The following is a 17,590-nucleotide window of genomic DNA, read 5'->3' as shown; positions in this document are numbered from 1 at the left end:
GTCTTGTAGCTTAGGATTGTTTCTGAGTAGCTCTTATAACTTAAATTAGCCCATTTCTTTTGATCTATATTCTTTTTTTAATATTTTATTTATTTATTTATTTATTATGTATGCAATATTCTGTCCGTGTGTATGCCTGCAGGCTGGAAGAGGGCACTAGACCTCTTTACAGATGGTTGTGAGCCACCATGTGGTTACCGGGAATTGAACTCAGGACCTTTGGAAGAGCAGGCAATGCTCTTAACCACTGAGCCATCTCTCCAGCCCCTGATCTATATTCTTTTATGAGGTTCAGTTGCCTTTACTTTGTAATGCTTGTCCTGCTTGTTCTATGTTCTGACACCTGCCCTTCTTCCCAGCATCCTCTGTGCCTGGGAATCCTGTCTAGCTATTGGCCTTTCAACTTTATATTAAAGCAGTCTGAGTGACACATCTTCACAGTGTACAAAAAGATTATTTCACAATACTTTCCCCCTAATTTTTATACTTGCTTATTTGTTTATTTGTGGGTATTTGTCTGTGTGCTCGTGCACTGTACCGCTGTGCACATGTGGAAGTTAGAGGATAGCTTGTGGGAGCTGGCTCTCTTTTTCCATCTTACAGGTTCAGTTTGTTGGTCATAGCCTCGAGTACAGTTACATACGAAGCCATGCGTATTACCTGCTTTAAAAGTCAAGAAGTATACCAAGTGTGGCTTCAAAGACATTTCCTTAAAAGTTCTTTCCAGTCCTTTGGAGTAGCCACTGAAATCTCCTGTGTGTTTCCTACCTCGGTGGTGGGCATTGTGAGATAGCCTCCACTCGCCTTCATCTTTGGCCCGAGAGGGGCAAGTTGCCAGATCTGCGCAGGCCTCAACTTCTCAGCTTCAGAGCATCAGGCTTGGAAAATTCCAGCTCTGTGCCTTAGCTGGGCGCTCTTCTGAGCAGGGTTCACTCCTTCTCACCGCTCAGGGAACATAGCGCTGAGTAGTTTTCTAGGATTTTCTTCCCTAGCACTTTCGTGTGATTTTTTTTTTTCTCGACATATAGCTTTTTTTTTTTTTTTTTTTTTTTTGGTCAGGGGTTTATATTGATGTTCATTAATAATTGCTTTCAATTAGTGAGATCTGTTGTAAAAAAATCATTTCTTACAATTCTGTGTGTGTATGTACTTGATTGAGCATGTACATTTCATAGTATCCATGTGGAGCTTGGATGACAACTTGCCAGAGTAGATAAGGTTCTTTCCTATCCTGTGGGTTCCAGAGAATGAACTCAGGTCTTCAGGCTTGGCAGTGTAAGCACATTTATCCACCATGCCATCTAGCTTGTCTATTAATTTATGAGCTGTGAGTACTTAATTATGAGCAGCCTAAATCAAAGCACTTAGTATAACTTAGTCTAGAGAAGCCAACGGGCAGCGTGCCTGCATGAGGATCTCTTTTGCGGTTGCGCTTACTGAGTATGGTCTGTTTTGGTGGGTTTGGCCTCTCGTTAGCCTTTTCTCCTTGAGGGTTTGGGACCTAGAGCTCTCTCCTCTTTGAGCCCTTGGCAAAGCCTCAACTTTCACCAACTCCCATGTACTGACTGCTGCTGGGTCTTGGGCTCAGTAACAGCAGTGCACACAGCACATCCTTTTTGTTTATTTTTGGGATAGGGTTTGTGTATCCTCAGTTATCTTAGAACTCTCAGAAGTTCACCTGCCTCTGCCTCCTGAGTGCTGCAATTAAAGATGTTCACCACCACTGTCTGGCTAGCACACTCTGTTGTTAATTTGTGCCCCGGGAACTGCGGTGAGGAATCACTCACTGTGTGGTGACTAGTCATCAGTCTGGCAGCCAGACATTTCATGTTAGAAAACTGTGCTAAGTGTTCACAAGTGATGACAGAAGGCAGGGCCTTCTGTGCTTCTGAACTGCCGAAGTGCTGTGCTCCTGCTTGAAGTTCCTTCACTGAGCTCAGATCTCCCACCATGGCCCAGTGTCTGGTATGACCAAAGGAGTTTTGTTGTTGAGCCTGAGCTTACAGATGCAAGGACAGCATCATAGGTCTTGGTTTGAGTTGAAGTAGTGATTGTAAACGAGTTGAGCTATTAGAAATCTCTGCTGTGAATCTCGCTATGAACTTGGCAAGCTTATTACTATCATCTGCCAGCAGGTCAGGGCCCCTCTCGTAGAACACTGGGGCTCAGGTGATTCACTGTTGGACACCCCAGTGTTAAGACCAAAAAAGAACATTACAGAGCCAGACCTTGGGCAAATGAATTCCCATACGTACCATCTCTTCCCTCATTGTCCATCCTAAAACACACAGCCTAAGTGGGGATCTTATCTGATTGTTCTTCCTAATTTTCCTCATGACAGCAATGTTGTGGAGAAGTGTGTTACTCATGCCTCACGTACAGAGCGTGCTGTACTCATCGATGAGGTGTGCACCATGAATGACGGTCCCCACAGTGCCTTATACACCATGATGAAGGATCAGTATGCCAACTATGTGGTCCAGAAGATGATCGATGTGGCCGAGCCAGGTCAGCGGAAGATTGTCATGCACAAGGTAAGCACATTGGGTGCCAACCCAGAGTGGGAGAAGGACCAGGTGGACCGTGTTCAGATATAGCAGATAGTAGACAGTGGGCTTCTTTGTGTTGCTATACCAGACTTGTTCTGTGCTTCCTCCTCTCACTGTGTGGGATCACTATGGTCTCTCTGTGTTTGTCACTTCTTTCCTCAATTCACAGTATGGGAGTCCTGGTTCTGGTTTTTAACTTTTTCCCCCCTTTTAGGGGTTTGGGTATTTGTCAGCATGGGACCCTGTGCACTGCCTGCCTGCAGTGTTTTTGACACCTGTTTAGTGTGTGATTGTGCTGTGGTGCATGTCTAGGTCACAGTGATGTGGTCAGGTTTCATGGCAAGTGGTCTTTACTCACATAGCCATCCTGTTGGTCTGTGAGAAGCATATTTCCTGTTTTTGAATATTGTTTTGAGGGCTGAACCCAGGCCTGGTGCAGCCTAAACTAGCATTCAGCCACTAAGCCACATCTTGGCCCTTGTTTGTTTATTTGTTTGGGGGGGTTGGTTGATTGACAGAGCTTCATTGCTTAGCCCAGGCTAGCCTTAAAACTATGGTCCTAGGCCGGGCAGTGGTGGCGCACGCCTTTAATCCCAGCACTCGGGAGGCAGAGGCAGGCGGATTTCTGTGAGTTCAAGACCAGCCTGGTCTACAGGACTGACTCCAGGACAGGCTCCAAAGCCACAGAGAAACCCTGTCTCGAAAAAACCAAAAAAGAAAAACAAACTATAATTCGAATTGCTGGAATCACTGACATGCCATCACACTTGGCTGTGAGTGAGAACATATTTTTGTGAGGTAATTCCTTCCCTGGTCTCTGAGATCATCTCATCAGTTCAGGGTAGTCTACTTCCTGTGTCTCCTTTTCTTGTTTTTTTTTGTGTTCACTGATCCCATCATACTTTCCTGCAAAGGCCTGGTCTCTGCTGCTGACCCACAGTGTGGACAGGACAGTGGAAAATGGTGCTGCCCATGGAGGAGGCCCTCACCCAACCCATGCAGAATCAAGGCTAGGGATAGTTAGACAGGAGAAAGGGAACAGAGGCCCAAAAATCTAGCTGCTGTCAGTGGGGGTTGATAGGGGAGTCATCCAGGAGCCCCACAGGTAGGGAAAGCACATTGCAACTGCTTGTGCCAGGTGGTGCCAAGGCCTCTGGCCTGCACCCCTCAGCCTCTGTGCTCTGAGCTCCCCCAGCCTTCTCAGCGGAGGGGTTGCTGTTGTCTGGCAATGATGACCCACTTGCCCTCACTGAGGACAAAGTCCGATAATGAGAATCTTTATTATGGACTCGTTCTGAGCCAGGCAGAATCCCACCAGCTCTGATTCAAACCCATTGAACTACCAGCCAGTGGTGCAGATGGTGGCAGTTGAAGGTTGATGGAGCTCAGGGCACGTGGGGTGCATCTTGCAGTTTGTTGCATGTGGAGGTGCTAGGAGGTGATGTGGCAGTGTGTAGGAGGTGGTATGGTAGCGTGTAGCAGGCAGGAGCTGGAAGCACAGCTGTTGCTGAAGCAAATAACTAAACCTGTGGCGATAGGCAGATCCTCAGAACTGCGTTGTCCTGGTGCTCACTGAGGGACTGTGCTCACAGGCACGGTAAAGCCAGGAAAAGCAGGGAAGAGAATAGAGTATGGTGGAGTGGTGCTTGCAGAGTGCATGGTTAGAAAGAGGGCCCTTTAAGGAAGAGGGCACAGTAATGACGACTAGGGACCTGAGAGGAGACTCTGTTTAATACTTTTTATATTTACTTCACTTTATGTGTGTGCTTCAGCCTGCATGAGAAGGTCAAAAGACAGTTTATTGCTGGAGTCAATTTTTTTTCCTCCTTCTATGTGGGTTCAAAGCATGTCAGGCTTGGTAGCAAGTGATTTACCCATGGAGCAAACACTCAGGCCCAGGACAATTGTGCCACCACTGTAATTTGGAGTAGGGGAAGCCATGAAAACAGCTGAGCTAATATAATAGCTGGTGGCATTTTTCAGATTGAAGAGAAGTGGTCAGTGTAAGCTAGAATCAAAAGGAGAGGGAGGGCCAGGAACGGCTCTCCCACCACTAAGGTTTGTGTTAGAAGAGTGGAAAGCAGCACCTCACACCTTCCCAGTCCAGGTTAAATGGAGTGCAGCAAAGCTGAGGAGAGTGGGGTGGGGTCGGGAGAGGGAAGGGAAGGAGTGCTCAAGGCTGGGGTCTAGTGAGAGAAGCCCTTGTTGAGGGTCAGGGGAGAGGGAAGGGAAGGAGTGCTCAAGGCTGGGGTCTAGTGAGAGAAGCCCTTGTTGAGGACATGGCCCTTACCACGTCTGGGGCTGCAGCACAACTGGATCCTTTGGATAGGCAAGCTTGGGAAGGTATGTAGATTGCTACTTAGCGCCCAGACCCCTTTGTTTTCAGCCATTGTCACTGAAGGTGCCAGGAGGAGGTGTGCGGTTTCCTAGCCTGTGTTCTGTGTGGGTTCATAGCAGTTTCTAGAGCTCCTTGGCCCTTCCTTACTCTGAGCTTACACTTGGGCAGACAAACTGCTGGCCTTGTAGGCTTCAAGATGGGCTGCCACCTGTCTCCTGGCATGGTGCTCCTTGAGGTTTGTGAGCAGTGTGAATTTTTGTTGGGAACATTGTTAAAGTGCCCCTCCACCATCTTCTATTTTCTGTGTGGAAAGATTAGTAGGCAAGCAGAGGGGAGCCAGCACTGCTAAGTGTATAGCATGGCCCCTGAGCTTTAAGTGAAGCCCCCTCAAGTGAGCTGTGTACACAGGAACAGAACAGGTCTAGGGCAGGGGCCACGAGAGTGCTCACAGGAGTGATCAGAGCTCTCTAGGTTGGAGGAGCACGGGTGTGGGAAGTGACTGATGCCAGTGATGTGTCACAAGTTATAGGAAGAGTGAATCTGTGGGGTGAAATACCTATACTATTCTTTATTTTTAATTTGTCTGTGGCTGAACTACAGAACCACTCTGTATCTTCTTTTTCTCAGCTGCCCTGGCACAGCGTCAATCTTCCTTCCTTTGTTTCTGTCTGTCTTTCCCTATTTATTTATATATTGGTGTATTACGGTTTCTATTGCTTTGGTAAACACAATGACCAAAAGTATCTTGGGAAGGAAAAGATTTATTTCATCTTTAAAAACTCTTGGTCTACTCTATTATTGAAGGAATTCAGGGCAGGAACTGATACAGAGAGGCAATGGAGGAACGCTGCTTGCTGGCTTGGCTTGCTCAGCCTGATTGCTTATAGCACCCAGGACCACCTACCTGCCCAGGGGTGGTACCAGCCACAGTGGGCTGGGTCCTCCCTCATCAGTCATCAATCAACAAAATGCATCACAGTCTTGCTCACAGGCCAATCAGGTGGGGGCATTTTCTCAATCGAGGTTCCCTCTTCTAAAATAGCTTTAGCTTTATCAAATTGACATAAAAACTAGCTAGCATAATCAACCCCTTGTCACCTTTACACACAATTGCATTACTTGTAAAGTGTAACCTTTCCTTTCCTGTTTATCCCCAGGAGCTCATATTAATACTAAGCTCACAATATAAAAAAAAATCTCAGTTTTTTAAACCTCTGTGATCTTTACAAATATTTTGAAAATCTAATTTCTTTAAAATATCCAGAGTCTCTTAACTGTGGGCTCCTATAAAATCAGAATAAGTTAAATACTTTCTTATTCTGAGAGGGAAGAACCAGGGCAAAACCACAGTCCAGCAGTGTAAAGCTCAGCGTCAGACTTGTAGGACTCAATACCGGGATCCTTGGGTTACTCCAGGAGGCTTCAACAGCTATCCACAGCCCCTACAGTATATCTCCTAGGCTCAGGTTGGCTCCACTGCACAGCTGCTGCTGTTCTAGGCAGTCATCCCATGGCACTGGCATCTCCAAAATGCTAGGGTGTCTTTGTTGGGATCCACCTTTACCACTAACCCCTCCTGGGTACTCTTCAAGGATTCTGACCCTGCCACATTGGTGCCAAGTCTCAACTTCTTTCATGATTCCTTCAGTCTTCACTGCCACTCAGCCTGCAATTTCACCAGTGGCCTTTTATCCTCATAGTGCCAAGCTTCACCTTCTCGCCATGACCCCTTTAAAACCAGTACCACCTGGAAGAGTCTTTAAACATTATCAAGGTTGTCTGCAGCATGACGTGTACCCTATTGGCCCTTTCTGGACTCCACCTTCTGTGGAAATACTCTTGGAAGATTTGAGTTCACTGGTGCTGGTCTCCTTAATCATAGCCCCAGCTAGTCAGTAGCAATGTACCAGCAAAGCAAAGGTTTCACGTTAGTGGTGAATTTGAGTGTCACTTGAATGGTCCTGATAGAGCCTTTGCTTTCCCCTGAAGCTTCACAAGCCAGGTCTTTATCACCTGGACTGCTCACAGGTTCCCACAGAAGCCCACTGAGCTCTGAGCACACAATGGCTTTTCCAGCCCAGACTTTGGGTGCTACCATAAAATATTCTGTCACAGCAGTACCCCTGACCTGGTACCAAATTCTGTCTGACTTAGTGTTTCTATTACTGTGGTTAAACAGTATAACCAAAGCAACACGAAGAGAAAGGATTGCCTCATTTGTTTGTTCATCAGTCAGGGAAGTCAGGGCAGGAGCCTGGAATCAGGGGCTGATTAAGGAACCATGGAAGAGTGCTGCCTGTTGGCTTGCTCCCAGTAATTTGCTCAGCCTGCTTGCTTATAGCATGAAGGACCACCAGTGCACAAGAAAATGCACCACAGATTTGCCCACAGGCCAGTCAGGTGGGGGTATTTTCTCGATTGAGGTTCCCTCTTCCAAAATGACTCTAATTTTTGTAAAGTTGACATTAAAAACTAGCCAGCACAGTTGGTCACTGTTAATTGGAAGAAACCCTGTGCCTTGGAGAACCAGGGATCAGGTGGTGAGTTTAAGTGAATGGTTCCCCAAGGAATCCTCAGCTTCCAGGACAGCTTGGATTTCTGTGTGCAGGTGCTGTTCTGCCCTGGGTGGGTTCCCTGTCCTGTGTCAATGCTTAGGGCAAGAGCTCCTGTCTTTATCTCATGGCTTCTAGCAATAAGAGGACAAAGATACCTTTGTGGGGTGAAGTGTGCACCATGCAGTCCATATCTGGGAAGGTGCTGGCAACATCTGAGGCCTCTCTGGCCCGTGTAACACACACTGTCCTCTTTAGATCCGGCCACACATCGCGACGCTTCGAAAGTACACCTATGGCAAGCACATCCTGGCCAAGCTGGAGAAGTACTACATGAAGAATGGTGTGGACTTGGGGCCCATGTGTGGCCCCCCTAATGGTATCATCTGAGCAGTGCACCCATCCCCGTCCCGCTGACCTCACTGACCCTGGCAGATCCAACCAGCAACCAGAAATGCCCAGCGTAGAGTCAGAAGTGGGCAACGGTTGCTCCGGGATTACTCCCTCCTCCAAAAGGAATCAGTTCCATCCGTGGAAAGGCCTTTGTAAATTTCATTTTATTACACATGTACTAATTATTTTTTTTAATTGACTAATTGCCCTGCTGTTTACTGGTGTATAGGAACTTGTACATAGGTAATCAGTGTACATGGGAGGCCACATGCTTTGTTTTATGTTGTATCTATATTCCACATGTGGACACTTTCAGGGTGGTTGGTTTAACAAAAAAAAAGTTTAAAAAAAGACAAAAAAAGGTTTTTAACTCATTTGCCTTGTGGCAAGTTTTGCAAATAGCTCTTCACGACCTCCTCATTTTATTAAAAAAATAAAAAACAAAATTGAGAAATTTGAATTTTAGTTAAATGACCCCAAACTGGCATTTAACACTGTTTATAAAATATATATATATATATACATATATACATATGAAATGGGAACGTTTCAGAGTCGTTAAAGCATCAGCCTGTGTTCATGACACTCTTTTTGGATGGAGATGATCTCATGCTGAGGAAGATGGTGGCCGCAGATCCAGGTGGAGAAGGAGTCACAGAGGCCCAAGGCCAGTGGTTGGGGCCATGGGGTTGCTCTCTGTGAACACTGAGAAGCAGAATCTGATTATCTAGCATGAGTGAAAACCCAGCTCTGCTCCTGGTCTTGCTTCTATAGATACATAGTGTATACTTGTGTAGACTTTTGCATATATACAGATTTGTAGTATTTCCTGTTTTGATGTCTAATCTGTATCTATAATGTACCCTAGTAGTCGGACATCCTTTTGATTGTACAATTGTACATTTGTATACCTGTAATGTAAATGTGGAGAAGTTTGAATCAACATGAACACGTTTTTTTGGTAAGAAAAAAAATCAGCGCCCCTCCCCCCATGCACTCAGTGTATATCCACCTTTTATGGTCGTAGCAGATAGTGTTGTATATTGTAAATTGTAATTTCAACCAGAAGTAAATTTTTTTCTTTTGAAAGAATAAATGTTCTTTATACAGCCTAGTTAATGTTTAAAAAGAAAAAAAATAGCTTGGTTTATTTGTCAGCTAGTCAAGATGGTAGCGAGAGCCTTTCTAAATGTTACTTCAGACGATTCAGTTCACACTAGTGTTCTTTTTTTTTAATCCTAAAAAAATGTTTTGCTTATTTTGTGACAGTCAAGAAAGGACGTGCAGAAGTTTCGCCTGCCCTTCCCCGCTCAGCGCCTCCCTTGTAAAGTGACTCGCCCTCCGTTTTGTACAGATGAGCTGTATTTTGCATTTTGTCTACTTGTAAGTGAATGTAACATACTGTCAATCCTCGTTTGAATATAGACTGTAACACTACACGGTGTACATTTCCAGAGCCTTGTGTATATTTCCAATGAACTTTTTGCAAGCACACTTGTAACCATATGTGTATAATTAACAAACCTGTGTATGCTTATGCCTGGGCAACTATTTTTTGTAACTCTTGTGTAGATTGTCTCTAAACAATGTGTGATCTTTATTTTGAAAAAAATACAGAACTTTGGAATCTGAATTTGGTATTTGTGCTGTTCTCTCCACACCTGCTCATGGGAGCCCTGCTCCAGCCTGGCCTCGCTGTTGTCCCTAGGGCGGGCAGGAAGGGTGGCATGGTAAACTGGGGTTGGAACTGATGGCTCCTGAGCCTGACTCGATCTGAGAGGTTGAGTTCGGTCTGCCTTGTACAAAGCCTGGCTTTCCCATGTTGTGAGTCACATGCACAAGTGCACCTGGTCAGTGGTGGTGCACACCTTTAATCCCAGCACTCTTGAGGCAGAGGCAGGCGGATCTCTGTGAGCTCAGTGCCAACCTGGTCCACAAGAGCTAATTCCAGGACAGGCTCCAAAGCAACACAGAAAAACCCTTTCTTGACCCCCCCCCCCCCCAAAAAAAAGTACACCTGGTCAACCCAGAAAGGGGACCCACCGCAGACAAAATTAACAATTGCACCAGAATTCAACTTGGTGAAGCAGTGAATATTTATTGAGGTGTTGGTTACTCATGAGAGCAGTCTTGAACACAGCGGCATCACCACAAAGCAAGCTCCTCTACCCCAAATGCTGCAGCCCTGAGCATAGAGGAAGCTGGGGAGGTGCCTTCTCAGATCTTCAGTGTTCCCTTTCCTGGATTTAACCTTTTGCTCCGGAGACTCCTGGAGGAACTGTTTCAGTTAAGAGGAAACTGCCAGACAGGGCTGGTGGCTTTAATCCCAGCAGAGGAAAGCAGATCTCTTAGTTAGAGGCTAGCCTGGTCTACGATGTCAGTTCCAGGACAGTCCAGGACAGTTAGGGCTACACAGAGAACCCCGTCTTTAAAAACCAAAAGGGAGAGAAGGAAGGAAAGAGAAAACTGCCATCGGTCCCCAGCTGACTTGGAAATCCTCTGCTATTGGTCTCCTGTGCCCTTCTCTGCAAGCCTGTGTCTTGGCCATCCTACAGGATCCTCTGCACTTTGGATTGTGTCCAGTTACCCTCAGTTGAGAACCCCTTTGTGTTCACAGAAGTAGCGCCTATCTTCAGGGTGCCCACCCTTCTTTCACCCAGCTGTTCTTCACCTCAGAAGGCCACGCCACGTCTGAAATTTCATCTGGTCCCCTCCTACATGTGGAGGCCAGTGAGCCTTGGGCTGGAAATGGAGGCCGACTCTTTATAGTTGAAGGCCTCATTTTGCTTGGACAGCTGGAGTTAGGCCACACCCCAGCCTTACCTACTAAGGTGGTTTCCCAGAGCATGTATGTGCTGAGGGTCCGTGAACCCCTTCTGGGAGAGGTGGGCAGTGCCTGGGGCCTGTGTTGCAGGCAGCTCAAGGTTCTTGTTGCCCTCCTAGCCTCTTTGCATTTTCTTATGTTTGCTTGGTTTGGGCTCTTCCTTTAGCATCTCAGTGGAAAATGCATGTGGGAGCTGGCTGGAAATGGGACAGCCCCTAATATGAAGCCTTGTATGTTTGAGGAGTCTTTAGATTGAGGATGAAGTGCAGTGTTTAATCCTTGCATGCCCCTGATGACAAATTGCTGTAAAAGAGGAAACTATCTGAATATTAATAAGCTCTTCAAAAGCAGTTGTGTAGATGGAGATTATGTAGCTGAATAGTGCCCAGCGCATCTGTAGCAAACAACACCTGCATTTCACCTATGTAACACCTTGTGAATGGAGGCTGTGAACGGAGGTGGTGCGGAGCCTATTCTTTCCCTTCCCCATCCACTCGGTGACTATGCACAGAGCATGTATGGGCTCACAACCCTAAGAGGCTGAGGCAGGAGAATAGAGTTTGAGTTTAGACTACAGTAACAAGATTGTCTCAGAAACGGAAAAACAAAACCAACTGAGCAGGTGCACAGTCACACAATCCCAGCACCTGGCACGTGGAGTTCAAGGTCTTGGCTACGTGGTGAGCCAAAGGCCAGAGTTGTGGTTGGGGAGGCTTGGTTCATGAGCGGCTGCACAGATATGGAGGTCAGAGGACAACCTTTGCTTGTCCATCCTTACAGCCTTGTTTGAGGCAGGTTTCATTTTGTCACCCGTGAGCGAGCTTCAGGAGCTTCTTGTAACTCTTCTCGCCACAGGGCAGGTGTGCAGGATGCCTGTTTCTGGCTTTCCATGGGCGCTGGGGATTCTAACTCATATCCTCACAGTAGGGGGACAAGCTCTCTATCCACTGAGCAGTCTCCCCAGCCTTAAGCAACCAAAAACTGTTACTAAGTAAAGAAGTCTATCCAGTGTATCTCATTGGACATCAACTCTGCTGGCCACAGAAGGTAGTTTTGGTGTGCCCGTTTCAGATGGGAAAGCTGAGGTCCCACATTTTGACCTGACACTCAGCCCACTGCGTGAAAGCCTGCCTTTCTCTGTCTCTCTCTGTCTCTCTGTCTCTCTCTCTCTCTCTCTCTCTCTGCTGGACTGCAGGCTTTGTCCACCTCTCATCCTTGGGACAAGCAGGAGGAAGGGAGTGTAGACGTTCCAGCAGAAGACAAGAGATGGAATTCGTGTGCATTAATAACCAGCCAGGCTTTTATCTGGGTCTTCTGACTCCCTGGATCCAGTGCTCTGCCATTACTTGTATGACCTAGCAATTGCTATCTTTTAGAGCCACGGAAGGGCCAGTGAAATGGCTCAGTGCTGGTAAAGGTGCTTGCTATCAACCCTGATTACTTGTTTTGATCCCCAGGACCTACATGGTGGAAGGAAGAGAACTGATTCCCTTGGGTTGACTCTGACATGTACATGTACACTGTGGGGAACATGCATGCCCCCCACACGTATGTACATTAACACGCACAAATAAGATGTAAAAACTAATTACCAAAACAACAACAAATAACCCAAATTACCAGAGCTGGAGTGGTGTAAGCAATTAGGAGGGCGTTCTGCTCTTCCAGAGGACCCGAGTTTCGTCTTTAGCACCTAGTTGAGGAGGCTCATTTCTGCCTGTAACTCCAGCTCAGTGGGATCTGAAGCCTCCATGGAACCCGGTGTACACCCAAAATTGAAGAGGTGGCAAAAACCCAAAAGAGTTGCAGAAAAGAATTCACCCATGACGTCAAAAGAACCTGTGACTTCTGGTGGTTACCAGCTTTGGCCACATGAGGGCGCTGCCGCCTAAAGCAAGCACTACGGTTTCCAGGACGCCAGGATTCAAGGTCTGGCTTTCTGGACCAGAAAGCAGAGTAAGGTTTGTTTCTTCTTCACTCCTCCCCAGGAGTCCCCAGTGTCACAGCCAGACCTTCACTGCCTGGGGTGGGACCCGAAGCTCACACATCTGGAACATCCAATTGTTTTGGTTTGCTCTAAGACCCCTGTGGAGCCTCTGCCTTCTTGGGACCTCCATCTCCCCACTTGTCACCTGCTGAGGTCAGTCTGTGATCGGGCCTGAGAAGAGCAGGCCCAGGCTCAGTGGTCTAAGCCCTGGCTGACGCAGCCAAGCTCTCAAACAGCAGCCTCAGATCCCAGCCCCGGGGTCTCCGAGCAGCTGTGTAAGCCGTCCGACAGCGTTCTCCTCCAGTGGGAGTGGGAGGGCATGTGACAGCCCCTGACCCAGAGCTGGGCACAGAACTGGAAGTGAGCACTGCCTTTCATTCCTGATTCTTTGCTAGGATGGCAGCCTGGGGCCACCAAAGCAAGAAAGTGCACCTCTGCTAAGTGCCTCACTGGGGGCCCCAAGGGTCCTGCCTGGTAGTGGACTCCTAGAATCACAGCCCACAGCAGAACAGCAGGGAAGGGTGATTTGACTTTTGAAGTTTGGATTCCTATGGAAATTGCACCTGACACTCTGTGGGCAGAATCTTCAGACACCTGGGGAAGACTCTGCCCTATGGGTAGGGTACCCGCTCCAGCTGTCCACTCCCTAACCCCCGGGGCTAGGTACCTCGGCTTGTCAGTTTCAGGCAGCGTGGCATCCAAACAGTTGACAGCTGGCTGTGGTGGTCAGATCCACCGCTGTGCCATCCTTGAGTTCTGAATTTCAGGACCCTACCCCAGGCCTGCCCTGTTTCCAGATCCCTCTCTCCCATCTAGGCAAGGGGGACACAACTCCCCTGGGGACACTTGAAGGCAGCTATTGCCCCTCTGTGTCCCTCCGGGACCGCTCTCCATGGCAGATTTCTGCCTCACCCAGAGCTGTGGCTCAACAGTGGTGGGGCTCGATGACAGGATCATAGGACCTCTAATCTAGGCAGTGTTCATTCCTAACAACAGCTGTGCATGGCCCAGGCCAGGGGAGTCCTCAGCTCTTAAGCTAGGCTGAGGAGGAGCAGTGCATTTAGGAAGTTCACTTTTTTCCCTTCCATGAAAATGACTTTAAATGTGCAGTTTATTCCCAGAAACTTGGGTGTACTCTGGTGAGACCTCTGGGGTGATGTCCTTCCTCCTTCCTTCTCCCCCACTTCCTCTTTTTCCTTCTTCTTCGCCCTCTCCCCTCCCTGGCCCCCTCATCCTGCCTTTTCTCTCTCCCTACTGTTTTAGCCTCACCCCTCCCCTCCTCTTTCCCACTTCCCCTCTCTCCCTGTTACCTTCTCTCCTTCCCCAGAGTCCTTGGGTCCCCCAAGGCAGGAAGGAGGACAGATGTGAGCCCAGGTGAGTCTAGGCCTAGGTTCCCCACAGCCTTCCTATGACCTCGGTCAGGGTCTTGGGCAGAGGTGACCATGAGACGTGGGATAGTCTGGGAGGACCCACCAGGGTGAGGAGTGAGCCATCTAGTTCCCAGCTCAGTTAGATGCTATGTGGCATTGTACCTGTCACCTCACTTCCTGTTCCTTTTCTTAGTGTGAAATGATATAAAGGAATTTCAAGACCAGCCGCTTTCTTCAGTGTGGACAGGACAGTTGCCATCAGGAAACAGAGCCGCGATGGCCATATAACACCTTCGGGAGGTGGGGCCTGGCCTTGAGTTAATATAAAATGGAAGCAATACCCTGGAGTGAGTGGGGCAGCAGTCTTCAATAGGGTAGCGCCCCTAGACATAGAGGAGAGTAGGGAAGAATAGGGGGGCTCAGGGTCACCTGTCCAGGAGGCTTCTGAAGATGCAGCTGCTGCGACTCACCCCTGCTGCTATGAGTCACTCCAAGCTAGTTTCAGATAGAGCCGTTTCTGTGGTCTGTTGAGTCCTATCTGGGGCAGACAGCCACTTCTGCCTATATCTCAAGGAAAAAATACCAAAATGCTCAATCTAGGATCCTCAGGCACAGTGACAAAGCCCCCAGGCTAGATGCTCCCTGTCTCTCCACATGCGCTGTGTTGGGATGAAGTTCCAGGCTGCTTCCAAGCACCCCTTCCCCAGCCCACCAGGAGATGCTACTACTTGGAAGCCTTCTGAGAATTTTGCAGAAGGTAGCCTCCTCCTGGCACCAAGTTAGGATCTCTTCAGAGGCAAATTGCTTTAGAAATAATACGGGCAGCAGCTCAGGTTCCCTAGTGCCAGCCTCACCCTCCCGCTCCTCTCCCCAACAGCAGGTCCTTAAGCCTCGTCTGCTTTCCAGCATACTCCCTGCTGATCTGGCAGTGCTGTTGAGGAACCTGCTGGGGTCTTGAGGCTTCTACTGGCCCATCCATCCACAGCCACCCCAGACACAGAGACCACTTAGTTCAGACTCTGACTCCCTCTGTTCCCATTCTCATTGTGCCCTGAGGGATGGCTGGGCTCTGGCCAACAGCCGCTGCCCACGTGGGATTTCCACATGTGGGGCAATGACCTCTGAGGATCTCCAAGTTCTGCGAAGTTGAATGTGGTTCCTCCGAGTCTGGTGTGATGCTGCCAGGACCCTGATTGGTTCCTCCGAGTCTGGTGTAATCCTGCCAGGACCCTGTTTCAGTTCCTGCATTTGGCGGGTCACTGACTCCCCAGCCTTGTGTCACCAAGTCTTTCTCAGAAGCAAATCTTGACTCAGACCTCCGTCTTGACTTGGGACAAAACAGAAGTTTGAGTGGAGAAGGAAGGGCTGAAAATGCAGAAATCTGTGAGACGCCCCCACAAAGGTCACCACCCAGCACAGAGGTTACAAGCCAGGTTACAAAATTGTGACACAGTCTTTAACCTCAGCACTCAGAGGCAGAGGCAGAGGCAGGCAGATCTCTGTTAGCTCAAGACCTGCCTGGACTACTTGAATTCCAAGCCAGACTGGATTACACAGTAAGACTGTCTCAATTTTTAAATTTTTATTTTTTAATTATTGCTTTTTTTTTTTTTTGAGACAAGGTTACTCTGTATAGTCCTGGCTGTCCTAAAACTTGCTCTGGAGACCAGGCTGGCATTGACCTCAGAGATCTGCCTCTGAGTGCTGGGATTAAAGGTGTGTGTGCCACCACTGCCCAGCTATTTTTACTTTTTTAAGGCTAGAGAAGATGGTTGAGCAGGTAAGCGAACTTGCTGTTTTTAGAGGACCCATGTTTGTTTCCAGCAGTCACAGCTGGTGGCTCATGGCTACCTCCAAGGTATCTGAAGCCTTCTGACTTTTTTTTTAAATATTTATTTATTTTTTTTATTATGTATACAATATTCTGTCTGTGTGTATGCCTGCTGGCCAGAAGAGGGCACCAGACCTCATTACAGATGGTTGTGAGCCACCATGTGGTTGCTGGGAATTGAACTCAGGACCTTTGGAAGAGCAGGCAATGCTCTTAACCTCTGAGCCATCTCTCCAGCCCCCGCCTTCTGACTTTTGAGGGCACCTGCACCTTTCCACACATACATACTCAAACAATATAAACTTTTTTTTCTTTAAGGACTGGGCCAAGATTCCTGGTTCAAATCCAGGCTTGTCTGCTTACTGCCTGTGAGACCAGGAGCAAGGTACTGATGCTCTGAGCCCCAGATTCTCCTGCTGGAAGAGTGGGGGCCCTCAGAGCCAGCAGGCAAAGCACTCACTGCAGACGGGACAATCACTAGCTTCTCCCCACACCAGGACTGTGGGAGGAGTCAAAGAGCGGGTGCCTGGCTAGGGCTTGGCAGTGATATGGCCTCTAACCTTAGCTTTCCCCACTCCACAGGACTGTTGAGTTTTGAGGGCCCCTGGAGAGGCATGTGCAAAGATAACAGCTCCTGAATCAAGTCTGGGTTCAACCTTGAATGGAGTGGAATGCTGATGACACCTCTTCCAACCCTTTTTGGGGGCTCCCCTAGCTAGGAAACAGTGTCACAGTGTGGGGGAAAGGGTTGAGGCGATAGTCATCTGGGCACCAGGTTGCCCCTGAGCATGGCTCCCTCAGTAACTCCTAGTTCACTCATCAAACACTTCCTGCACAGCCTGGAGTTAAGAGCAGAGGCTGAGGACTTGGTTCTCCCTGGCAGGCTTGGGTGGGAAGATGGTGTTGGCTGGACCGCTGCCCTACACTTTCTGCCGCTGCGATAAATCATGACCAAAAGCAACTTGGCGGAGGGAAGGGTTTTTTTCAGCCTTACGACTCTTAGACCACACTCAGTTACTGAGGGAAGTCAGGGCAGAAACCCAAGGCAGGAACCTGGAGGCAGGAACTGAAGCAGAGGCCATGAAGAAAGGTTGTTTGCTGACTTTTTCTCTGCTTCTTGCTTGCTTTCTCCTTCCTTCCTTCCTTCCTCCCTCCCTCCCTCCCTCCCTCCCTCTCTCCCTCCCTCCCTTCCTCCCTCCTTCCCTTCCTTTCTTTCCTCCCTCTTCCTTTCTCCTCCTTTTTCTCTTTTTATTTTATTTTTTCTGAGACAGGGTTTCTCTGTGTATCCCTGACTGTCCTTGAACTCACTCTGTAGGCCTCAAATTCCAAGATCCTCCTGCCTCTGTCTCCTAAGCGCTGAGATTATTTGCCACTGCCGCTTGGCTTAAATATTATTTTTATGTGTAAGAGTGTTTTTGCCTGTATTGTATGTATGGTTTGTGTGCTACTTGTGTGCCCAGAGAGGCCAGAAGGGGGCATTAGATCCTCAGGTACTGGAGTTCAAGACAGTTGTTAGCTGCCTTGTGAATGCTGGGAATTGCACCTGGGTCCTCTGGAAGCCAATGCTCTTTTTTCCCCCCTTTGAGACAGGGTTTCTCTGTATAGCCCTATCCTGGAACTTGCTTTGGAAACCAGGCTGGCTTCGAACTCACAGAGATCTGCCTGCCTCTGCCTCCCAAATGCTGGGATTAATGGTGTGAGGCACCATGCCTTTACTCTTAATCACTGAACTGTCTCTTCACTCCT

At 48.2% G+C, this 17,590-nt stretch overlaps 1 protein-coding gene and 1 non-coding gene across 13 annotated transcripts in view; both read left to right on the top strand.

Moving 5' to 3' along the window:
* The window catches only part of Pum1 (pumilio RNA binding family member 1), a 117,813-nt gene extending 108,348 nt beyond the window's left edge, over positions 1–9,465 (top strand). For all 12 annotated transcript variants that reach the window (XM_041651636.1, XM_041651635.1, XM_041651634.1 and 9 more), the window contains 2 exons: positions 2,342–2,534; positions 7,698–9,465. In XM_041651636.1, coding sequence (XP_041507570.1) covers positions 2,342–2,534; positions 7,698–7,829 — 325 coding nt within the window. In that variant the 3' untranslated portion in view covers positions 7,830–9,465. The remainder of the gene's footprint in view (positions 1–2,341; positions 2,535–7,697) is intronic.
* Positions 3,771–3,853, top strand: LOC121448936. Its single transcript, XR_005974406.1, has one exon. It is a non-coding gene; the product is annotated as a small nucleolar RNA SNORD103/SNORD85 (small nucleolar RNA).
* Positions 9,466–17,590: the final 8,125 nt, after the last annotated feature.

Source organism: Microtus oregoni, unplaced genomic scaffold, assembly GCF_018167655.1.
Source record: "Microtus oregoni isolate MIOR12 unplaced genomic scaffold, Mior012 000005F_ref0000423, whole genome shotgun sequence".
In the NCBI taxonomy this organism is placed as follows: domain Eukaryota; kingdom Metazoa; phylum Chordata; class Mammalia; order Rodentia; family Cricetidae; genus Microtus; species Microtus oregoni.
Note: the sequence above shows the minus strand (reverse complement) of the source record. Positions and strands in the feature narration are given on the sequence as shown.